Source organism: Capricornis sumatraensis, chromosome 5 (genome assembly GCF_032405125.1).
Source record: "Capricornis sumatraensis isolate serow.1 chromosome 5, serow.2, whole genome shotgun sequence".
Taxonomy (NCBI): Eukaryota; Metazoa; Chordata; class Mammalia; order Artiodactyla; family Bovidae; genus Capricornis; species Capricornis sumatraensis.
This window is the reverse complement of record NC_091073.1, coordinates 114,878,600-114,904,668: the sequence shown is the minus strand read 5'-3', so window position 1 is coordinate 114,904,668 and position 26,069 is coordinate 114,878,600. Positions and strand designations below refer to the sequence as shown.

General features: G+C 40.4%; 1 protein-coding gene across 1 annotated transcript in view; it reads right to left on the bottom strand.

Moving 5' to 3' along the window:
* CNTNAP2 (contactin associated protein 2) overlaps window positions 1-26,069 on the bottom strand; it is a 1,643,722-nt gene that overhangs the window by 879,945 nt on the left and 737,708 nt on the right. The window contains exon 11 of the mRNA XM_068972445.1: window positions 22,148-22,254. Coding sequence (XP_068828546.1) covers window positions 22,148-22,254 — 107 coding nt within the window. The remainder of the gene's footprint in view (window positions 1-22,147; window positions 22,255-26,069) is intronic.

The following is a 26,069-nucleotide window of genomic DNA, read 5'->3' as shown; positions in this document are numbered from 1 at the left end:
CACAAAATAGACAGTGAGGGTCTGAAATCTTGACACTGCCCTGTACTTTCAACCTCAGTTTTTAAACTGTAAAATGGAATATCTTCCTTACACGCAGTTTTGAAGATCATATGACACTGTATATGCAGAGTCCCAAACTTAGGATACTTCCTTCCCTGTTCCCATTGATTTTCTTTCAACCCACAGTACATGTTCAAAACTAAAGATTCAATTAACATAAATGAATTACTAGGTTTCACAAAACATATGAGAATAGCTGGCCTCTGCCCACCCAATTTACATTCTGGGGAAAAATTATGAACAGACATTTGGAAAAATAATTAAGAATATAAATTAAGCAGAAAAAAATCACATAGATAATAATTGCTATTGAAAAATAAGGAAAAAGGAGAAATCTGTTTTATCTTGAGTGATCTGAGAAAATTTCACAAAATTGAAGGACTTCCCTGGTGGTCCATTGGTTAAGAATCTGCGTTGCAATGCAGGGGACGTAGGTTCCATCTCTGGTCAGGGAACTAAAATCCCACATGCTGAGGAGCAGCTAAGCCTACACACCACAACTATGGAGCCCTTGGGCCACAACTAGAGAGTCCATGCACATAACGAAAGATCCGGCATGATGCAAAAAAGACCCAACCCAGGCAAATGAATAAATAAATATTTTAAAAATTGGCAAAGTGGAAGGAGATATGAACTGGGTCCCACAGAGCATAAATGTGGTGGAAGTGGGAAGAAGGACGTTTTGGGCTGGATTTGGGAGGAGAGTGCAAGCAAAAAAAAAAAAAAAAAAAAAAGGAGACAGGAAAGCCGGAGGGGATGCATGACACTATGTATAGGGCTGGACAAGAGGGGAGAGGTTGAATTCTGTCCAGCAAAAATGTACATCCACCAAGAAGCTCAGAAGGAGATTGTACTTGGAAAGGTCTTTGTAGATGTAATTAGTTAAAGTGAATCATAGTAGATGACTACAGGCCCTAAATCCAAAGACTGATGTCTTCATAAGAGAAAAGACGGAGGTTAAGACACACAGACACCGAGACACACAAGGAGGAAGGCCATTTGAAGACATAGGTAGAGACCAGATGAGAGAAGCCAAGGAACACTGCCAGTTGCTTGGCAACCGCCAGAAACCAGGAAGATGCAAGCCCAGATTCTTCTCTAGAGCTTCAGAGGGAGCAGGACCCTGCTGACCCTGGATTTCAGACTTTCAGAACTGTGAGAGAATATCTATTTCTTGTTTGAAGCCACCATGTCCGCGGTCCCTTGTTAAGCCAGCCACAGTAGAACACCCCGTCTATTGGAGCCCCTTATAAAGAGAAGGAGAAAAAGTACCCCTCCGTCAGTTTGCCTGTGGACACTTTCCTGATTGTGAATAAAGTAGGGGCTTTGCCTCATATGTAGTTCTCTATAAGAATTTAGAGGGAGTTGGTTTTGAGGATAATGAAGCCTCCTTTCCATGCAGCTTTCTACAATCCATAAGTTGGCATAAAGAACATTTAATGGACCTAATACCAGTAACACTAGGAAATGAAAAGAAAGTTAGTCTCTTAACTGAAAAGCAAAACAGATTTTATTATAAGAAGCTCTTACAGAGAGATTTTCCATCAAGTAGGCAGAGGGCTTGGTATGTTCAGAGCCTGATAAGCATAGTTGTTCAAGAGGAATGCTCTGTGTGTGTGTGTGTGTGTGTGTGTGTGTGTGTGTGTGTGTGTGTGTGTATGTAAACACAGTCACAGTTTAGTTGTGACTGATGACACAGATAGGGCTGGTGTGAGTGTGCCTCAGTAGTTCAGTTCAGTCGCTCAGTCGTGTCCGACTCTTTGTGACCCCATGAATCGCAGTACGCCAGGCCTCCCTGTCCATCACCAACTCCCAGAGTTCACTCCAACTCACGTCCATCGAGTCCGTGATGCCATCCAGCCATCTCATCCTCTGTCGTCCCCTTCTCCTCCTGCCCCCAATCCCTCCCAGCATCAGAGTCTTTTCCAATGAGTCAACTCTTGGCATGAGGTGGCCAAAGTACTGGAGCTTCAGCTTTAGCATCATTCCTTCCGAAGAAATCCCAGGGTTGATCTCCTTCAGAATGGACTGGTTGGATCTGCTTGCCGTCCCAGGGACTCTGAAGAGTCTTCTCCAACACCACAGTTCAAAAGCATCAATTCTTCAGCGCTCAGCCTTCTTCACAGTCCAACTCTCACATCCATACATGACCACAGGAAAAACCATAGCCTTGACTAGATGGACCTTAGTCAGCAAAGTAATGTCTCTGCTTTTGAATATACTGTCTAGGTTGGTCATAACTTTTCTTCTAAGGAGTAAGCGACTTTTAATTTCATGGCTGCAGTCACCATCTGCAGTGATTTTGGAGCCCCCAAAAACAAAGTCTGACACTGTTTCTACTGTTTCCCCATCCATTTCCCATGAAGTGATGGGACCAGATGCCATGATCTTCGTTTTCTGAATGTTGAGCTTTAAGCCAACTTTTTCACTTTCCTCTTTCACTTTCATCAAGAGGCTTTTGAGCTCCTCTTTACTTTCTGCCATAAGGGTGGTGTCATCTGCATATCTGAGGTTATTGATATTTCTCCCGGCAATCTTGATTCCAGCTTGTGTTTCTTCCAGTCCAGCATTTCTCATGATGTACTCTGCATAGAAGTTAAATAAGCAGGGTGACAATCTACCGCCTTGATGTACTCCTTTTCCTATTTGGAACCAGTCTGTTGTTCCATGTCCAGTTCTAACTGTTACTTCCTGACCTGCATACAGATTTCTCAAGAGGCAGGTTAGGTGGTCTGGTATTCCCCTATCTTTCAGAATTTTCCACAGTTTATTGTGATCCACACAGTCAAAGGCTTTGGCATAGTCAATAAAGCAGAAATAGATGTTTTTGTGGAACTCTCTTGCTTTTTCCATGATCCAACGGATTTTGGTAATTTGATCTCTGGTTCCTCTGCCTTTTCTAAATCCAGCTTGAACATCAGCGAGTTCACAGTTCACGTATTGCTGAAGCCTGGCTTGGAGAATTTTGAGCATTACTTTACTAGCATGTGAGATGAGTGCAACTGAGATCTGTCTAGTATAAGTGTTGTCACTGTGTTTATCTTTGTGTCATAAATTTGTCAGAAACTTGACTGGTCTATTTTTGCATTAATAACTTTAATGTGAAAATTTCTGTGCTTTTGTTTTATATGTTTGATATATTTTAACACCTGATTTGTAATCTTATGAATAGAATGCCTTTCTTCATATAAAGGGCTTCTCAGGTGACCCCAATGGCAAATAACCCACCTGCCAATGCAGGAGACTTAAAAGACGAGGGTTTGATCCCTTGATTGGGAAGATTCCCTGGAGGAGGGCATGGCAACCCAATTCAGTACCCTTGCTTGGAGAATCCCATGGACGGATGAATCTGGCAGGCTACAGTCCACGGAGACACAGAGCTGGACGTAGCTGAGCAACTAGACAAAGACAACATCTCTAATCTCAATATGGCATGAAGTTAACAAGTATTTCAAAATATCCACTGAAATGATATTTATTCTTAATTTTTTTTAGTCAATGGACAACAAGCTCATTTTCCCAACCATCAGAGTTCTATTTGTTGCACTTCTAAAAAAAGGCAAAAATTTCTTCAAGATTCAAGCATGATTCTTCACTGGGCTCCTCATTAAAAAAAAAACAAAAACAAAAACAAAAAAACACAGTGAAGACACAACTTTCTTAAACTAATCAATAGAAAAACTGCTGGAATCTAAATGATCCCAGCATGAAAATTACAGTTTGTAAAGATTAAAAAAATTTTTACTACCGCGTGTGAAATTGATGTTAGTCAAATGTCAACATGAACCCATTCCTTGGCTAAGGAGCCACATGTGGTAGAATTTAGGGCCCGATAATCATTTATTTCATCTTAAGAAAGGTGCTACATGAGAAGCATATAGTGAGACAAGTAGCAAAAAAGAAGCACCAATCTGAATGAAAACTGAAATCTTAAATCAAGATCTCCTATAAATTTTAATATAGTAAATAAATTACTTGGGTTTTAAAGAAATATGCTTTTACTATGTATGAAAGTGTTAGTCATTCAGTTGTGTCTGACTCCTTGTGACTCCATGGACTGTGGCCTGCCAGGCTTCTCTACCCATGGGATTTTCCAGGCAAGAATACTGGAGTGGGTTGCCATTCCCTTCTCCATGGGATCTTCCCAACCTAGGGATTGAACCTGGGTCTCTCACATTGCAGGCAGATTCTTTACCATCTGAGCTACCCGAGAAGCCATATAATCTCTTTCAAAATCTAATCTGTATGTATAACGGACAAGGGAAAATGTGGTCTATTAATAAGTTTACCATCTGAGTCCCCAGGGAAACCCAAGAATACTGGAGTGAGTAGCCTATCCCAGGAATTGAACCTGGGTCTCCCACATTGCAGGAGGATTGTTTACCAGGTGAGTTACCAGGGAAGTCCTCTGCTGTGATTGCTAATAGCAATGCCAAGGCTCCTAAATAAAATTTTCTTCCATATTATTTCTGCCATATAGATCCTTTGGAATCATTATTTTTACTTCTAAACTAAAAGTTAGCCCCCAAACCTAGTTCAGGCTGTAGAAATAAAGCTTAGTGAAAATGACCACTTTCACTGGAGCTGTGGCAATGGATGTAGGCAAAGCCAAAGCTGCAAGACAGGGTTGATAACAAGTTTATCTGCTGATAGTGGAAAGTATGTGCTAAGTGGTGGATTCCGCATGCATGAGAAGAGGAGGATTCATCCACTCACTCATCACTGATCCTGCTTCCTCTCTCGGTCCCCTTTCACTTCAGCACCATTTGGACCACAGGCCTGGCCTTGTGGCTAATCAGCTATGTGGCCAGCTGAGAAGAGAAGAGATTTCCTGTAATAGCTCAAGTCTCCCCACTATGAACCCTAATCGCAGAGTAGAATATGCTCTTTCTCTAGTGTGATGCTCCAGCAGTATGCTCCAGGATTAAGCCACTGTTGCTATGTTGCTACCTGGAGTTTCCTACCCACCTTCCTCAAATCATCAATATGAGTACAACTTCAGTACTTCTCCCAGACCTGCTACACCACAAGCAGGCAAGACTGTCTCCATTAGTGGCCACTTCTCCCCTGTGGAAGATTGTTTCTTCTCTCTCATATAGCTCAACTCAGCTTGATTTAAAAAATCATACAAAGGAAAAAAACAAACCTTTTGGACAATGAATTAACCAAGCTCATTCACCTTGCTCCAGGCAGTAGCGGAAGAATCAATCTGGCCCTCCAAATTCGGGTTTTATTCATTCAGGAAGTCTGTATCCATGTCACCGAGACACAAGGGAGCCTTAATATGTTTGCATTTTCTGAGTAGGAATATGCTTTCCACTGAACATTTGAATGTTCTCTAAGTGGGGCAAACTCATCAACAGATAGCCATGTGGTAGAAAACACACACAGTGTTTTCGAGTACTCTGAATTCCATTGCAGGAACATGGGTGGAAATAATTTCTCTTTCCACAGCCAGACTCTTTGAAGTATTTCTTTAGCCAGTCTAATTGGGTAGCTTCACTTGGCCCAATCCAGCACAGAGAACATTGATCACATGACTTGGCAAGCAAGGCGTGTTTAATTGATGTCTCAACAGGCTTGGATATTGGGAAAGAGAATTATTAGGACATTTTGATGCCTGCTAATGAGTAATGACAGCAATTTTCTTGGTCTCAATATTGTCTGGCACTTGGTGCTGGCATCCACGATGTCTAGGAAGGTCTTTCCAGAGTAGGCTTGGCGTATTTTGCAGACTGGAGCTACCGTGTCAGCTCTGGGACAAAATTACATGATGCCCAAGGAATTGCAACCCATTAGACCTTTCTTTTGCTTTACTTGATAATAAGACTACATTTTAAAAGGCAAATCTGTATACATTTAGAGTATTTCACTTTTACTTGGTTTAAGATAAAAGGTTTTCAGATAAAACATTTCACTAAAATTTGGAAGCAGTCATATGTGAGACTACCCAAACAGTAAGCGAGCAAAATTTTCTTGAAAACTGCTGCACTTTCCATGGGAAACTTTTGCATTAATGGAATTAGCCATTTACAACAAATACAACAGAAGAACATTATTTGGGTGGATGGACTTTTTCATTCCAGATCCCAACAATCTGAACTATACTGTTGTCAACACTCTTTTGCCAGGAGGGAGTAGAAAGGGGGGAGCAAAGCAGGATGCAACCATGATAAGAAATGAAACAGAGAGAGTTCTTGGTTCACCACCATTTTATAACGATAGAAACAGGGGCCAACAATGCATTCTTCATATTTTCATCAGGTGAGTGGTGAAAAAAAAAATCACAAGATTCATTATTTAGTAGTTTTTTTTTTTTTTTTTTTCACAGAGAGATTGGGAAACAAGACCAGGTATCTCGAATTTAAGGAGTATAAATTTGACTCTGCTGGGCCACAGCTGGAGGTACTCCTGAAGGGAGAAAGCATCTCCTTCTTTAGATTTAGGTTAACAATCACAAAATAATCTTAAAGTTAACATTGTATCCCAAGAGAACTAATTACTCATCAGTTGCTGCCTAACATTATATCTTAAACAGTTGAGGCAAACTTCAATAATGCAGAAACTCTTCTGTCATTTTCAGTCAAAGAAATGTTGACCATCGAATTGACATCACACAATCCAATGCCTCCAAAAATTATTTGGCAGTCTTCTAAGATTTTCTTAGTTCAGAGAGTATTTTCAGCCAATAGTCTGCTGGGTAGACTTTAATGTCCTTTAGGGATACCCCTGGTGAGGAAACTCTACTCTTTTCTTCCAGAGAATAAACTTGTTTCATGGTAAAACTGAGTGATGAGGAACTCCATCTGAAGCCAAACTTTGGACCTGGGGTATTGAAAGATTACTGTCCCGTGGCTGCTCAACCCACCCCCTTGACTCTGCATCCTGCTGCCCCTTTGGTGGGACCAGTCTCTTCACAGTATGACATTTGTAACTCTATCTATCACCTTTGGAGAATCACCTGTGTTGATTATAACTGTGATAGACATTCTACTTCCCTGAGCTCAGTGGGTAAAGAACCTGCCTGCAATGCAGAAGATCCTGGTTTGATTCCTGGGTCAAGAAGATCCGCTGGAGAAGAGATAAGCTACCCACTCCAGTATTCTTGTGCTTTCCTTCTGTGGCTCAGCTGGTAAAGAATTCTCCAGCAATGAGGGAGACCTGAGTTCAATCCCTGGGTTGGGAAGGTCTCATGGAGAAGGGAAAGGCTACTTACTCACTCCAGTATTCTGGCCGGGAGAATTCCATGGACTATAGTTCATGGGATCACAAAGAGTTGGACACGACTGAGAGGCTTTCACTTCACTTCAGAGACTTTACACATCATCTGTACCCTTCACAACAATACTGGTAGGAGTTACTATTATTCTCTTTTTATTAATAATGAAACAGAGCAATGATACTCTGGTAAAACAGTTTTATATAAAAAAAAATAGTCTGGATTTCTAGGGTTTGTCAAGTTCCACAGAATAAATTCTCCCACTGTGCCTGGTTTAACGTACCACGCTGAAACAACCAGTTCATAAAATTCCTAAACAATAATCTTGGCTGCAGTACACCACTCAAACAGGATGGTGCTAACCAGGGAGATTTAGCAACTTCCCAAGGATCATATGACATACAGAAATCTGAGTGAGTGTTCCCCTTGAGGTCTGGGGACTCTGAAGCTGGGTCTCCTTACTAGCACACTTCTCCACAGTCTGTGTTTACGTCTGCACTTGGACTCTGCCTGTCCCAATTTTTACTCCCAACCAACGAAGGAGTGTAGCCAGAGCTCAGCTCCTCCTTGAACCCTTCCTGATCATTTTAGTTTGCATGGTTCTCTCGCACATTATCATGTATACAGTTGCCTTTATACCAGTTTGGCACATCCGTTACCTTCTACTCATATATTAATGTTTTCTGTGTGTTTGTCCTGCTTCCTTTTGTAACCATTTCATCCCCTTCATAAAGAAGTGGGCTCTGATCTGTATTTCTGTATCCATGCAGTGCGCCACATACAAAATAGACATAATATTACTGAATGAATTGAAACTGTCTATGAATTAAAGATATCCCTATACACCAAGTTTGTAAAGCATAAGACTCACAAATACAGTCTTAGGAACACAGTGACTATTGTAAATATGAAAGCACAAAAAAGAAAAAGTATGATTTGTGAGATAAATTCTCCTTTCTTGTGTTTTGAGTGTATATAAATATCTCAGAAATTTCCCTCCTTATATTTCAATTAAACAGCCCTCTATATTCTTCCCCCTAATGGAGAGATATGGAGGTGGGTGTTTTTAATCTGTTTTTCTCTTCACTCTGAACCTTGGATGAAATAGTCAATGGGATTCAAACTACAGGGGAATTGAACGAATAATGTTAAGTCCCTCAAGACCTGGCTCTGGCATTTTATCACCTCTGAGAAGTTCAGGATCACAGCTCCTCTGTTTGTAAAGCGGTGTGCCTTTCAACATGATTTGCACATCAACTTTTGGCAAAGGCTCTTTATTCAAAGAGAAAGACATATTTTTGAAACTATTGAAAGAGCCTCCATAAAACTGAAATTAAATCCTTTCTTTCTATGTTTAATCTTGGCCATCTTTCCAAAGCAAGGCATGAAAGAAGGGATTAATTTGAAATTTGGGCTGCCTTAGAAATGAAAAGGTCCTTGGGCTGTGTTTCTTCAAATGACCCACACTATTTTAATCCAATGTAATTTATTTGGCTGTAGCTGAGAGAATGGCCTCTAAATCCCCTTCCAACATTTCTACACAGGTAGCACTCCCCACCTCTCTCCGTCTCACTTTATCTGCAGAGGCCAGGTGAAAATGTGAGTAAAGGAGCTGCTGGAATGGTTGTTTCTTTTCCTAACAAGTGTGATTTCAGGAAGTGACATCACTTGTCATTCGTCTTCTTTCCCCAAGTGCTCCAGCTTGGTGAGAAAGTGAGATTCTCAGCTAGAGAATGTACACAAATAAGCACAAGCTTCCTAATATTGAAACTGTACATAATTTTATTGAAAACTGCTTTCTCTACCCAGCGCCATACTGGAGCCATCTCACCCTAATTCCTCCCTGTCCATTTGATAAGAAAAAAACACAGAAGTAAACAAGTAAATAATGTGAAAAGATGAAACAGTTGCTTAAAACCAGAATCTATGATATAATATATTAAATAATTTCCCATACAATTATCTTTATATATATTTTGAAAACATGAACATTACCAACCTAGACTATAAAATGTAAACACATGGTTTAATTTACCCTCAGCTCACAATTCACAGCATCACAGTGAGATGGCTAGATAGCATCACTCACTCAACGGACATAAATCTGAGCTAACTCTGGGAGATAGTGAAGGACAGGAGAAGCCTGGCATTCTGCAGTCCATGGGGTTGCAAAGAGTCGGACATGACCTAGCGACTGAACAACGGCATCAACACAATTCCAATGAACCAGGGATATGAAAAAGAATGAAGAGTATAAAAACCTGTATTTTTTATGAAAATATGCACTTCATTGGAGGGGGCTGTTTGATATTCTCTTCTAGTATCCCTGCCTTCTTCCTTTCTTTTCTCCATACTCCACACTTGCCTCTATGCAGGACAGAGTCAGCCCTCAACATACTGATGAATGAATAAAAAATGAACACATGATGCTGAGAATATAGACGGCTGGTTTCCCATAGTCCTCCAGTTTTATCCCACAGACACTTAGTAACAAGAACGGACTGAGCACCTGAAGCAGGTCTTGGTGTAGGGATGAAATGGGAGAACTGGTGGGGGCAGGTAAGACTGGGGGAATTTGGAAACTGTTCACTTTATTACAAAGAAGCACTGCCTGGCTACTTAATGCCATGTCTAGATTAGAGCAGATTCATCCAGGGCATATAAATCAGTCAGGATAGCCATTATATTTGCAAATAAAGCCTTTTATCTTTTCAGTGAGTATTGGCTTAAATATTTAGAGGCTCTCTGATCTTTTCTTTGAGAATCAACTCTATCAGTATTCAGGCAAATAACTGGCTGGCTGTTTTTTTGTTTGTTTGTTTGTTTTTTAGTTGAAAGATAATTGCCTTAAAGTATTGGGTTGATTTCTGCCAAACATTGTGGCTGGCTGGTTTTTAAGACTTAGTAGTACAATAAAAGTTACAACAAGATCTAGGATGCTTTCTCTTTTTACAAAGCACCTTAAGAGGCAATATTTCATTGACTATCCCAGAGGAAACTTAAGTTCAAAGAGGTTAAGTGATTGTCCAAAGCACAAAGCTAAGACAGCGCAGAGGGTAAAATAAAGGAGGCCAAGAGGAAGTGAATTAAACCCAATCCTTCTTGTTTAATTGTAGCTAGTGACCTGTAACATGTACCTGAAGAGCCGACTTCACCCTCTAGGGGTATAGATGAAATCCACACATTCTCTAGGAGGGTTGAAGGAAATGGAGGATTCATACATAGGGAAGAGAATATTCTTTGCTAGTCTTACTACAGAAGCTGACAAAGAAATAAGTCTGGCTACACAACCCGAGGATCTGAGGATTTGACATTAGAACATCTGATTTCAAACACTGAGGTTTCTTTCCCTCTCCACAGTTTCCTGGTAGTAACAATGCATGCATGATACTGCATGATAAACTAAAGGATGACGTTCATCTTATTCACATTTATACTGTTTAAATAAACAAGTTTTTTTGTCATTTAATAGATAATCAATATTTAAACATACCTATATTTATTACTTTGGTCACCTAATGTGAAGAGCTGACTCACTGGAAGAGACCATGATGCTGGGGAAGAAAGAAGACAGAAGTAGAACGGGACGACAGAGGATGAGATGGCTGGATGGCATCACTGACTCAAAGGACATGAATTTGAGCAAGCTCCAGGAGATAGTGAAGGATAAGCAAGCCTGGTGTGCTTCGGTCCATGGGGTTGCAAAGAGTTGGGCATGACTTAGCAATTGAAAAACAATATTTTAGAAAAGCTCATACAATCAGCTGCCAGAGTCAGACATGACTGAGCAACCAAACAACAACAAAGTCAGCAAAGCAGAGGGAGCAGGGATGGACACAGCAGCACAGACAATCAGAAGAGCCCTGCCCTGCCCTTGAAGGGCTTCCCTGGCAGCTCAGACGGTAAAGCATCTGCCTGCAATGTGGGCCACCCAGGTTTAATCCCTGGGTCGGGAAGATCCTCTGGAGAAGGGAATGACCACCCACTAGAGGACTCTTGCCTGGAAAACTCCATGGACAGAGGAGCCTGGCAGGCTACAGTCTATGGGGTCGCAAAGAGTCAGACATGACTAAGCGACTTCACTTTCTTTTCTTTCTTTCATACAATCAGCCAGCACAAGAGTTGACTACAAGTTGTTATCAGACAAAGACCTTTGGCAGTTGTTACAGATTACTTCAGCACTGTCACTACATTTTCTCACAACTTTCTTCAACAAATGGTGTCTAAACATGGCAATATTCTCCTCACATATTATTTGAAACATGTAGGTTTGTTGGCCCATATGTAGAATCCATCCCTATAATTTCTTGTAATTTTAAGCCTCTTTGAGATTTTGTGCTGCTGTGTCTATCACTACTCCCCCTGCTTTTAATTTGTTATTGTTCAGTCACTTAGTCGTGTCCAACTCTTTGTTACACCGTAAACTGCAGCACGCCAGGATTCCCAGTTGTTCACCATCTCCTGAAGCTTGCTCAAACTCATGTTCATTGAGTCAGTGATGCCATCCAACCATCTCATCCTCTGTCGTCCCCTTCTCCTCTTGTCTTCAATCTTTCCCAATATCAGGGTCTTTTCTAATGAGTCAGTTCTTCATATCATGTGGTCAAAGGATTGGAGCTTTAGCTTCAGCATCAGTCCTTCACGTGAATATTCAGGACTGATTTCCTTTAGGATTGAATGGTTTGATCTTGCAGTCCAAGGGACTCTCAAGAGTCTTCTCCAATACCACAGGTGAAAAACATCAATTCTATGATGTGCAGCCTTCTTTATGGTCCAGCACTCACATCCATACATGACTACTCAAAAAACCATAGCTTTGACTAGAAACACCACTGTCAGCAAAGTAACGTGTCTGCTTTTTAATGATGTCTAGCTTGATCATAGCATTTCATCCAAGGAGCAATCATCTTTTAATTTCATAGCTGCAGTCACTGTCTGCAGTGATTTTGGAACCTAAGAAAATAGCCTGCCATTTTTTCCGTTGTGTCCTCACCTTTTGGCATGAAGTGATGGGACCAGATGCCGTGATCCTAGTTTTTTGAATGTTGAGTTTTAAGCCAGATTATCCACTCTCCTCTTTCACCTTCAAGAGGCTCTTTAGTTTCTCTCACTTTCTGCCATAAGGGTGGTGCCATGCGCATATCTGAAGTTATTGATATTTCTCTTGGCAATCTTGATTCCAGCTTGTGCTTCGTTCAGCCTGGCATTTCTCATGATGTACTCTGCATATTAGTTAAATAAGCAGGGTGACAATATACAGCCTTGAAGTACTCTTTTTTTTTCAATTTGGAACCAGTCTGTTGTTCCATGTCCTTTTCTAACTGTTGCTTCTCAACCTGCATACAGATTTCTCAGGAGCCAGGTAAAGTGGTCTGGTATTCCCATCTCTTTAAGAATTTTCCACAGTTTGTTGTGATCCACACAGTCAAAGGCTATAGCATAGTCAATAAAGCAGAAATACATGTTTTGTATGGAATCCTCTTGTTTTTTTTTTTTTAACGATCCAATGGATGTTGGCAATTTGATCTCTGCTTCTTCTGCCTTTTTAAAATTCAGCTTGAACATCTGAAAGTTCTTGGTTCACATACTGTTGAAGCCTGGCTTGGAGAATTTTGAGCATTACTTTGCTAACATGTGAGTGAAATTGTGCAGTAGTTTGAACATTCTTTGGCACTGCCTTTCTTTGGGACTGGAATGAAAACTGACCTTTTCCAGTCCTGTGGCCACTGCTGAGTTTTCCAAATTTGCTGGCATATTGAGTGCAGCACTTTCACAGTATCATCTTTCAGAATTTGAAATAGCTCAACTGGAATTCCATCACCTCCACTAGCTTTGTTCATAGTGATGCTTCCTAAGGCCCACTTGACTTCACATTCCAGGATGTCTGGTCTAGGTGAGTGATCACACCATCGTGATTATCTGGGTCATGAAGATTTTTTTGTATAGTTCTTCTATGTATTCTTGTCATCTCTTCTTATTATCTTTGGCTTCCGTTAGGTCCATACCATTTCTGTCCTTTATTGTGCCCATCTTTGCATGAAATATTCCCTTGGTATCTGTAATTTTCCTAAAGTGATGTTTGTTTTTTCCCATTCTATTTTTTCCCTCTATTTATTTGCATTGATCCCTTAGGAAGGATTTCTTATCTCTCCTTGCTCTTCTTTGGAACTCTGCATTCAGATATATGTTTCTTTTTCTCCTTTGCCCTTTGCTTCTCTTCTTTTCTTAGCTATTTGTAAGGTCTCCTCAGACAAACATTTTGTCTTTTTGCATTATTTTTCTTGGGATGGTTTTGATTACTGCCTCTTGTACAATGTCATGAACCTATGTCCATAGTTCTTCCAGGCACTCTGTCTATCAGATATAATCCCTTGAATCTATTTGTCACTTCCACTGTATAATCATAAGAGATTTTATTTAGGTCATACCTGAATGGTCTAGTGGTTTTCACCACTTTCTTCAATTTAAGTCTGAATTTGGCAGTAAGGAGTTCATGATCTGAGCCACAGTCAGTTCTCAGTCTTGTTTTTGCTCACTGTATAGAGCTTCTCCATCTTTGTTTGCAAAGAATATAATCAGTCTCATTTTGGTGTTGGCCATCTGGTGATGTCCATGTGTAGAGTTTTCTCTTGTGTTTTGGAAGAGGGTGTTTGCTATGACCAGTGTGTTCTCTTGGCAAAACTCTGTTAGGATTTGTCCTGCTTCTTTTGTACTCCAAGACCAAACTTATCTGTTACTCCAGGTATCTTTTGACTTCCTACTTTTGCATTCCAGTCCCCTATAATGAAAAGTACACCTTTTTGGGGTGTTATTTCTAGAAGGTCTTGTAGGTCATCATAGAACCATTCAACTTCTGCTTCTTCAGCATTAGTACTTGGCACATAGACTTGGATTACTGTGATATTGAATGGATTTGCCTTGGAAATGAATGGAGATCATTCTGTTGTTTTTGAGATTGCACTCAACTACTGCATTTCTGACTCTTTCATTGACTGTGAGGGCTACTCTATTTCTTCTAAGGGATTCTTATCCACAGTAGTAGATATAATAGTCATCTGAGTTAAATTTACCCATTCTAGTCCATTTTAGTTCACTGATTCCTAAGACGTCAGTGTTCACTCTTGCCATCTCCAGTTTGACCACTTCCAATTTACCTTGATTCAGGGACCTAACATTCCAGGTTCCTATGCAATATTCTTTACAGCACTGGACTTTACTTTCACCACCAGACACATCCAGAAGTTGGTACTGCTTTTGCTTTGGCTCAGCCAGTGAAAGAGGAGAGTGAAAAAGTTGGCTTAAAGCTCAACATTCAGAAAACGAAGATCATGGCATCTGGTCCCATCACTTCATGGGAAATAGATGGGGAAACAGTAGAAAGAGTGTCAGACTTTATTTTTTTGGGCCCCCAAATCACTGCAGACGGTGACTGCAGCCATGAAATTAAAAGACACTTACTCCTTGGAAGAAAAGGTATGACCAACCTGGATAGTATATTCAAAAGCAGAGACATTACTTTGCCAACTAAGGTCCATCTAGTCAAGGCTATGGTTTTTCCTGTGGTCATGTATGGATGTGAGAGTTGGACTGTTAAGAAGGCTGAGCGCTGAAGAATTGATGCTTTTGAACTGTGGTGTTGGAGAAGACTCTTGAGAGTCCCTGGGATGGCAAGGAGATCCACCCAGTCCATTCTGAAGGAGATCAACCCTGCGATTTCTTTGGAAGGAATAATGCTAAAGCTGAAGCTCCAGTACTTTGGCCACCTCATGCCAAGAGTTGACTCATTGGAAAAGACTCATTGGGGAGGGATTGGGGGCAGGAGGAGAAGGGGACGACAGAGGATGAGATGGCTGGATGGCATCACGGACTCGATGGACGTGAGTCTGAGTGAATTCCAGGAGATGGTGATGGACAGGGAGGCCTGGCGTGCTGCGATTCATGGGGTTGCAAAGAATCGGACATGACTGAGCGACTGAACTGAACTGAACTTCATTCCTTCTGGAGCTATTTCTCCACTCTTCTCCAATAGCATATTGGGCACCTGCTGACTTGGGGAGTTCATTATCCACTGTCATATCTCTTTGCCTTTTCATACCATTCATGGGCTCTCACTGTAAGACTACTGACTGGTTTGCCATTCCCTTTTCCAGCAGACCATGTTTTGTCAGAACTCTCCACCATGATCTGTCCACCTTGAATGGCCCTACAAGGCATGGCTCATAGTTTCATTGAGTTAGACAAGGTTGTGATCCAAGTGATCAGTTTGGTTAGTTTTCTGTGATTCTGGTTTTCATTCTGTCTGCCCTCTGATGGATGAGTATAAGAGGCTTATGGAAGCTTCCTGATGGGAGACACTAGTGAAGTCGCTCAGTCGTGTCCCACTCTTTGCGACCCCATGGACTGTAGCCTATCAAGCTCCTCTGTCCATGGGATTTTCCAGGCAATGGTACTCGAGTGGATTGCCATTTCCTTCTCCAGAGGATCTTCCCAACCCAGGGATCGAACCCAGGTCTCCCACATTGTAGACAGACGCTTTACCATCTGAGCCACCAGGGAAGTCTGATGGGAGACACTGGCTGTGGGTAAAACTGGGTCTTGCTCTGGTCTGCTAGGCAGGGCCATGCTCAGTAAATCTTTAATCACGTTTTCTTCTCATGGGTGAGGCTGTGTTTCCTCCCTCTAGTTTGGCCTCAAGTCAAACTATGGTAGGGATAATGGTGATAATAGTGACCTCCTTCAGAAGGACTTATGCCAGCAGGCTGCAGCTCCCAGGACTGCTGTGGTCAGTGCCCCTGACCCCGGGGCAGGACACTGTTCACCCTCACCTCTGCTGGAGATTCCCGGATGCTCATAGGCAAGTCTGGCTCAGTTTCTTGTCACTGTTCCTTTCTCCTGGGTCACAGTAAACACAGAAGGTTTTGTTGTGCCCTCCAAAAGTCTGTTTCCCTGGGAGTGCTCAGTCCTTTTGCCAGATCCCCAGGTTGGGAAATCTGCTGTGGGCCCTAGAACTTTTGTAACAATGTGAGATCTTCTTTGGTCTAATTGTTCTCCAGTTTGTGGGTTGTCTGCTCAGCAGCTCTATTGTGGCACTAATGGTGATGTCCTCCAAGAGGACTTATGCCACATGCTGGGCCTCCCAGGTCTGCTGCAGCCAGAGCCCCTGTCCCCATGGAAGGTCACTGCTGACCCATGCCTCCGCAGGGTCTAGGCGCCTCCTTAACCAAAGTGAAACGGTATCAGGCTCCTCTGTCCATGGAATTCTCCAGGCAAGAATACTGGAGTGGGTTGCCATTTCCTTCCCCAGGGGATCTTCCCAACCCAGGAATCGAACTCAGATCTTCTGAATTTCAGACATTCTTTACCAAGTGAGCTACAAAGGAAGTCCCCTGCTTTAAATTAGTGCATCTTTTATTCTCTATGCTTCTTTCTCTGTTTTTTTTTTCTTTTTCCTTTTGCTTTATTTCTCTTCATAGCTTTACAAGCCTCATAAACTTGGATAAAAGACCTTGATTTTAAAAAGCTCTTGATGCTTCTTGTGTTCTCTGCCATTTAGTCACTCTTGGATTCAGTGAACATTCATTGAGCACATTTTTTTACAGCTTAAAATCTGGTGTTTATTAAATGTGCACAATATTTGGATATAATTGGCATTTTACAAAAATCAGTAATGCCCATTACAGATAACTTATTTGGACAGCCTCAAAAATAGTTGGTTAACCTTAAAATACTGAGCACATATTATAGGCTGGCTGGACTCTAGGGATAAAATCATGGACAGAACCTGGCACTACCTTTTCTCAGGTAGTATAAGCCGAATAGAGAAGATAGACATTATTAAAGAATTGCAAATAATAAATGCAAACCCACAGCCATCACTAATAGTAAGAGGAAGAGATATGTCCTTGAATTAAGAGGATTTGGCCTAATTACAGTTTCATGGAAAGCTTCCCCAAGAAGGTGACTACTGAACTGAGATCTCAAAGATGACTAGGAATATACTGAGCAAAGCAGAGAGAGGACGTGCAAAAGGCCTGCGGTTGTGGTAGTGGGAGGTGAGAGGGAACAGTGCAAGGATGCAAGGCACATAAGGAAAACTGAAAGAAAGCAAGTGGGACCAGCGGGGAGACAGGGAGGAAAAGTATGGCCCACAATCCAGGTTAAAGACATAGTCACACTGAGTTCACTTCAGTCGCTTAGTCGTGCCCGACACTTTGCGACCCCATGGACCACAGCATGCCAGGCCTCCCTGTCCATCACCAACTCCTAGAGTCCACTCAAACTCATATCCATTGAGTCAGTGATGCCATCCAACCATCTCATCCTCTGTCATCCCCTTCTCCTCCTGCCCCCAATCCCTCCCATCATCAGGGTCTTTTCCAATGAGGCAACTCTTTGCATGAGGCGGCCAAAGTATTGGAGTTTCAGGTTCAACATCAGTCCTTCCAATGAACACCCAGGACTGATCTCCTTTAGGGTGGACTGCTTGGATCTCCTTGCAGTCCAAGGGACTCTCAAGAGTCTTCTCCAACACCACAGTTCAAAAGCATCAATTCTTCAGCGCTCAGCTTTCTTTATAGTCCAACTCTCACATCCATACACAACCACTGGAAAAACCATAGCCTTGACTAGACAGACCTTTGTCGGCAAAGTAATGTTTATGCTTTTTAATATGCTGTCTAGGTTGGTCATAACTTCCCTTCCAAGGAGAAAGCATCTTTTAATTTCATGGCTGCAGTCACCATCTGCAGTGATTTTGGAGCCCAGAAAAATAAAGTTAGCCACTGTTTCCTCATCTATTTGCCATGAAGTGATGGGACTGGATGCCATGATCTTAGTTTTCTGAATATTGAGCTTTAAGCAAACTTTTTCACTCTGACTTGTAAGCCAGCTGAACTTACAGCTGAAGGATGGATTCCAGTTCCAGAAGGCCATTAATCCACCCAATGACTGCCAGGCTCTTTTTTTTTTTTTTTTTTTGGTAGCAAAATTCAAATTCTAAATTGTCTTAATTGGTGTCTAAATTTGTGGTAGTTCCAAATGGATGGTGGGTTCAAATATCCTTGTGCCAACAAGTCTAGGATTTTATGCCCTAAGTTAGTGTGACTTTCAGCAGGTAGGAACAATTTCTTTTTAAATAGTTACACTCTGAGTAAAGTTCCTTACGGACATAATGGATTATAAATAACATGATGTGAGCTACTGAAAACCACTTCACTTTTTATGTGTGCAGTAATAAGGTGCAGTATAATTTATGGTTTACAAATTTGTAGACCCAGAGTCATAGCTCCAGGATACAGCATGTAGAATAGTTTACTTTTAAAAATTAATTTATTTTATTTATTTGTTTATTTGTTTTCCTGGGGGGAGCTACACTGAATCTTCATTGCTGTGCTCAGGCTTTCTCTAGTTCCAGCGAGCAAGGGCTACTCTTTGTTGTGGTGGGTGGGCTTCTTATTTCAGGGGCTTTTCTCGTTGTAGAGCACAGACCCTAGAGTGCATGGGCTTCAGTAGCTGTCATACAGGGGCTCAGTAGCTGTGACGCACAAGCTTAGTTGCTCCAAGGTATAGGAATCTTCCTGGACTAGGGAACCCATGTCCCCTCCACCGGCAGGTGGATTCTTATCCACTGCACCACCAGGGAAGTCCTAGAATAGTTTCCTTATAATTTTCAGTTTTCCTTCTAAAATTGGCTACTGAAAAATTTACTTTTGCATTTCTGGGGCAACACCAGTACCTGTTCTTAGTATATCAGAATTCAGAAATCACGCAATTTCAGAACTGGACGAGATCTCCAAACACCATCTAGTTTGCCTACTCTTACTTCCTCTGGAAACAGTCATGTCTATCCATCTGGGCAAGGTGACAGTCTTCCCTTTAATAAAAAGATATCTGGAAAAATATTTCCTCTCAGAATGAAGGTCTGATATGTAGCAATTCTTGCAGAGTTCCACCCCAAAACATTGCTTGTATTTGTCAAATATCCTCTTGTACTTGTGAAAATAGTCACAAGTTTTCATATTATTGAGGATACCCTGGGAGTTTTTAGGGCAGTTCCCTATAGGGGATTAATTGTGTATGTAAGAATGACTGAAACTTCAGCAGCATGAGAAAAGTTATCCGCTAAGCCCTGAGATAAAGAATAGGTTTCTGAATTAATTTATGCAAACTAGACCCATAAATATGAAGTGTAAAGAACACATGTGAAAAATGGGATGATAATTAGATCATAAAAAGCATTTGATATATCAGAATGTAAGCTTGGAGACTGAAAAGGGCAATCTATGTTGCATCACAAACAGAAAAAGACTGTAAATATAATCATGAAGTTTTGCTCAAAATAAAGACAAATTCATGTACTTTTGAGGGAGTAAAAAAGGAATAAGTCAACATAAGCCAATAAACTATCAATATCTAATATGATCAGTCTACTCTTTGCATCATGGTTTTATGATTTGATATGCTACTACTTAGTGCTTAGAGATTTACTGAGAACGGAATGCCTGCATAGGAGGCAGCACTATTGGTAAAGAACACGCCTGCCAGTGCAGGAGACATAAGAGAGGTGCATTCGATCCCTGGGTCAGGAAGATCCCCTGGAGGAGGGCATGGCAACCCACTCCAGTATTCTTGCCTGGAGAATCCCATGGACAGAGGACTCTGGAGGGCTACAGTCCACAGGTTGCAAAGAGTTGGACCGATTGGACTGACTTAGCATGCATAAAACTGTAACAATGTATCTGCATTTCATCATAAACTAGCATCTTTAGTTTGAGGACAAGAAAAAGAAAAAAAAAGTTCTTATCTCTTTCTTGCCATCTGTGGCTTTCCCTGTGAGATTTCCTCACTCAAATTATGACACCCTGACTCCTCCAGGAAGTGGTTTGTAAATGACAATCCTCTGAGCCCCATATAGAATTTATTTGAAAATTAATTCCTCCATGTATAAGCAACAAATAAACAGATACAGGCCTAGGACATACCAAATAACCTTTAATATCATTCAATTCTTCTGGAAAAAAAAAAAAAGGAAAAACTAATCATTCACTGCAAGCCCAAATCTGCCATGGAAACGATAACAAACAATGAATAGCAGCAAGAAATTATGTGACAGATTGTGTGACAATATTAGTATAGAAATTCAAAGCAAAGGGATGATTGGTCCAAGGGGATGAAATGGCAATAATTTATTGAGTGCTAACATGTGCTAAAGGGCTTCCCTGGTGGCTATACTGTGTATTGAATGAAATAAGCAGCTATAGAAAGTTATTTGCTTTTACATTAAACAGCAAAGTGGTCACTGAGATAGGAAGCACTTGTAACCACCAGCATTTTTCTTTAGTTAGAATTTCCATTTTTAAGAAACAAGGTTGTAGTAGTTAAAGGTGGTATTGATAGCACATATAATACATTGTATACATTCTACTAGTGGAGTGAAAATACTCAGTTTCATCAAAATTACTTAATTCATCATCAGATATCATACAATGAATGTCATAGGCTGAAAGTTAACATTTTGATGTGACTGAAAGGGTATAATTTCAGTTATAAGTCCCTTATTCTAATTAATTTTAATGTCAATCATTTTTATTCTTTATTCATTGAAATATTTTTACATACCTATACATAATCCCTTATAGACAATGAATCTACTAAGTGTCTACCTGTCCTGTATGTCTTCCTATTAATGTTAATTTTTCTAAGGGTTCTTTTTTGTTTCTTTTAAAAAATATCCTCATAAACAAAGTGTAGTATAGTAAAATAAATTACAGATATTTTTCTTAGTTGAGGTATTACAATATACACTGAACACAATGTCTGATTGTACATTACTACTGAGTGACTGAACTGAACTGAACATTACTATAAATAATGATACGAAGAGGATCAGAGAACACTTTTGCATTTTTACTGTCACCAGAACTCTAGTAATATTTTGCTTGTTATTGTTTTCTAAAAGTGAAATGAAGAGAACGCATTCTCTGTAATTAGAGGATTTAGGTATTAGATTTCATATGGAGAAAAGATTGAAGACGACTCAATCTCTTTCCTCACTCCCTCTTACACACACACACACACACACACACACACACATACTACATAACAGATGACCTTTCACGTATATGTTTTATGGCAAATCTGTCTTCAAAAGTGCCTGGCAAGCAGCTATGCACTATTGGAAAATTAATGTTACAATTATAAAGTTAATATTTACCTTAATATTTTAATTGCAAAAATAAAAAAAATTATTTAACTTTTCAGGGTGAAGCTGTTATGTAAAACATTGCACATTGTGTTTTAAAAGTCATTTTTGCATGCTACTTTTTAGTTTTTGATATTTAAAATATTATAGTCTTGTGCTTTTACTTTACATATGCAACCCCAATCGACTCTGTTCCACTTTCCAGCTTGTTTTTATGATCTAAAAAGCGTGGCCAAACAATCATAAAAGAGCAGGAGACACTATTGCCCAGAAACTAAGTGTTCAAATTACACTCTGTCTGCCTCTCCGATGAGGTGGTAAATGAGAATCCAATCAGAGAAAGCACAATAACACAACTTTCCAAACAATCTATCCAGAAAAGACACAGCTTAGACACACAGAGGCACATACAAGCTCAGCACTCGCATCTCAACTGTGTTTACAGAACATCAGAAACATTGGTACTTCTTTTTGAGTCGTTAGGCTTGAGAGAACATATTTTGACAACTTGAATACTATTCTAGAAAAGCAAAAAAATGAAATCTGGATGCTTCAGAATCAAGTGATTTACTATGTGGATTATTCAGGTTGTTGGGCTTTAAATCGTAGCTGAAGACCTGGGATTCTCATGCAATTACACGTTTAAAGTGAGATAAATTGGCACTCACAGTTGTGGCAGGTGGCCCCACTGTATCCAGTCTCATCGCAAGTGCATTTGAAGCTGTCCCATGTTTGAGAGCACTTCCCACCGTGCTCACAGTGATTGGGCACACATCTGTCAGAGAAAGAGACAAACAGAAATAAACCAACAAGCAAATGAGATTTATGAGTGGCCAAATTCCAAGCTGTCTGGGCAATATATCATTTCAATGCCAGGTTGCCTTAACAAGGCAATTAATCCTTGTTAGTTTAAGCAGATTAATATGATTCATGATGGAAGGTGCCAAACACACAAAAGATGATGTATCACAGGCATGGTGTTTCCCATTTTTGAGTAAACAGTAGAAATTAACAAACAGTTGAGAGATTCATTTGCATATCACAGATTCATTTTATTTTCTTTTGCACAAAGACAAAGACACGAGTTAAATTTCCTTCCAATGAGAGACAAAAACATTAGCCATCTTGTTTTCTGTACTATCCTTTATCAAAGCCAATAGTATCAAGTCAGAAAGGCTTTTTTTTTTTTTTTAACAGCAATTTGAGTCTCTGAAATGGTCACAACAAATAGAATGTACTAGCCTTAAAGAAAAGATTTCTAAGTCTTCCTTACCCCTTCTCCTATGCCCTTCTGGCTAAGAAAAACCACCCACGTAACGAAGTAGCAAGTATAATATAGGGGAAAAGTACAGGTTGGTATTCAAATCTTTGTTTTTGCATTTCCTTGATGGCCAATTGGGATAATGCAATTTAACCATTCTAAGCTTCACTATTCTCATTTGAAAAATGAAGTAATTATACATACCTGATAAATAGTTTTGAGGTTAGGAGATAATGTTCATAAAGTAGGTAATTAATAAGCAAGAAATAGACGGCCAACAAGCAGAAGCTATGACTATCTAAACCACAACTTATAGGGCACAATTTTATACTTTGCCTGTATCTTGGACATAGTTAAGTTGGAAACTGCTCTAGAAAACTGTTTCAATAGCACAAATTATTTTCTTCTTATGTATTAGCATTCACAAAAAATGTCTAGATTTGAATGGGAAACTATCTAAAGCAGAAAAGTCCACCCATATTAGAAAGGCAGAACTCATAATAGGGGGTCACAGGTTGATAGAGAAACATCCTACAAATATCAATAATCATAAAAGCCTGGTAGTGTCTTGCTGCAAAATAGAATAGGACTGACCTCAGAGATACTATTCTCCATTCCCTGTTCTTAATTTACCATCAGCCATGCCTAAAACTACCCTAGCAGGGCATAGCCCAATTTGGCATGAAAGGCTGTTCCTCTCTAACTCTTTACAAATCTTTCATCAGGCAAGAAACAATTATTGAGCACTCTGGGAAACAGAAGATAAATCAGATTCTATTTGCTGCCTATCAAGAGCTTAAGCCTAGAAAAGTAAAACGTTGTATCCACAAAAATCATCATATGAGGTGGAAATAAAAAGTGGCACGAGGTAGGGACTAGTAATGCACTATGGAGTTTCCCAGGAGGGATCTAGCTTACAATAAACTGCTTCTAGTGCAGCCTCAAGGAATAGACAGACTGTAAGAGAAGGAAATGAGAGGAAGAACATTATGAAGGGAAAAGACAGCATCGGAAGAGGATAATGATGGACTTTTATGAGGTGGGATGGAAAATTCACTCTACATTTAATAGGCACTTATATTCTATCTGCATTTGAACTAGGTGTTATTCAGGCTCCAAAGGTGTTTCTCCTCCAAAGACCCTATAACGAACATGGAGGTGGGAGATAAGATTGATGCAAAATGCAATACCAAGATGAATTTGATGAGTCATCAAAGCATATGAAATGTTACAGCAATGAGGAGACTAGAGTAGTTATGGGTAAAATATAAATAACGGGTCTAATAAAGTTTATAGCATTTCATTTGTGCCTTAAAAGAGGACTTGCATTTTTTATAATTAAAATGTTGAAAACTGTTCCCAGCAGAGGACTCAAGAAAGCAGCAAGAAGGAGGCAGAACCATGATCGGTGGGTGGGTACTCCGGGGTTGTTCGGTCTGTTGCCATAGCAACTTCCCTCTACAGGTGCGCAGGCATAGACTTCAGCCGAAGGCATTCTTATACAATAGTCCTGATTCTCCAGACCATGGGAGGAAGCAAGGGTACAGACACCCCAACATTACATAAAGCTAAAAATCATCCATGATACTTAATTTGGGATTTCAGTACTTAAATGCCTTTGTATGGTATGTTTACCTTCTAATTTGTTATGTTTAATAATAGCTTAGGCTAATAGTGAAAGTAATTTACATCAGCTCGTTATATCAATTAATTCAGGGGGAAGTAGTACAGAGTGTACTGTGTCTCAAAGGAAAACCTTGTTGGAATCTAAATGTGCTCTAAATAACATACAAATGAGAAAATCTATGTCAAAATGATTAAAATAAAAAGATTGGTGTGCACTCACACACACACAAGAACCATGTAATAGTCAAGTGAGATTAACTGAATATTTCTAAAATTCAGTATTACGAATTTCTTTAAAAGAGATCTTTTATTCAAATAAAAGTTTAATATTATTAATGTGGGTTAAAATTTATATTTTTATATTGACATTATACCCCTATGTTGATTACTAGCATTTTAATTCTTAATGGTAATAAATGTTTTATTTCTATATCAAGCTGATTCAAATATATTTCAAACCATAATATTTTATCACTACATTAAAAAAAAAATGTTAGGAGCAGTTACCAAGCAAAACACAATATGAATTAACCTAGCTTCCCCATTCCTAATTAGTTATGTCTTCTCTCACCCTCTTATGAAACCATCTATTTATATGCCACTGGGCTTCACAGGTGGTCACCAGTGGTAAAGAGTTCACCTGCCAATACAGGTGGACTCAAGAGACCTAGGTTTCATCCCTGGGTTGGGAAGATCTCCTAGAGGAGAGCATGGCAGCCCACGCCAGTATTCTCGCCTAGAGAATCTCATGGACGGATACAGTCCATAGGGTCGCAAAGAGTAGAACACAGCTGAAGTGATGATCTGCACACACACTGGCACAATATACCATTATCACATTGTTTAGTCATTATTTGAGCCTCAGTCTGTTCTAAAGTGTGAGATTCTTCAGTGAGGGATTCTCATCTTTTGTTTCATAGCGTGACAAGATGTGTAGTCCATTCAGTAAATGCCTATTGACAGGCTGAAGGAATGGATGAACTCAATGTTAGGAATTTACACCAAAGAACTGAAATAATTTCAGAGAAAACATCTCGTTCACTACAAGTGATATCGATTATTCCTACCTACGATTATAGTCTTAAATCCAGACTCTTGCTCTGGTGAACTCATTATTTTAGTAGGTCACAGGAAATGTATAATTTGTTTCAGAGCACGTCCTAACTTTAAAGCTTGGTTCACATCAAAAATGAATCAAAATGACTTTGCTGCCCCAACTTGAGAGCTACTTGACCAGGATGAGGAACATACAGGGGAGAAGCTGACAGGTGTCAATTGGCTGTGGTCAAGGGGCTCCCGGAGAAGAGGCGGCATTCAGTTAACTCTGTCCTGAGGTTATTTGCAAAAGGCAACAGCTGGGCCACCAACCGGGCAGTCTGGGAGACCCTGATCCTTCCTACACAGGGGGCTCCGACTGGAGGTGCAGGGCCAGGGGGACAGAGACCACCCTAGGGCTTGCACAGGGGCTCCAAGGAGAGCCCAGAGGTACAGGAACATCTGGCCCAGTGCTCTGGCCGGGCCTGCGGTGGCTGGCAGGCACTAAGGGAGACAGGGCCATGTGCTCATGGATGTCCAAGACATAGCACTTGAAAGATAGGATGAGGGCCACAGGCTGGGCAGGGTCTGGCCCCTCGGCCTCCTCTGGCTTGGCTGCCGCTCCTCGGCCGGTGTGGCCCTGCCTTTTCCTGATGCAAACATCAGGA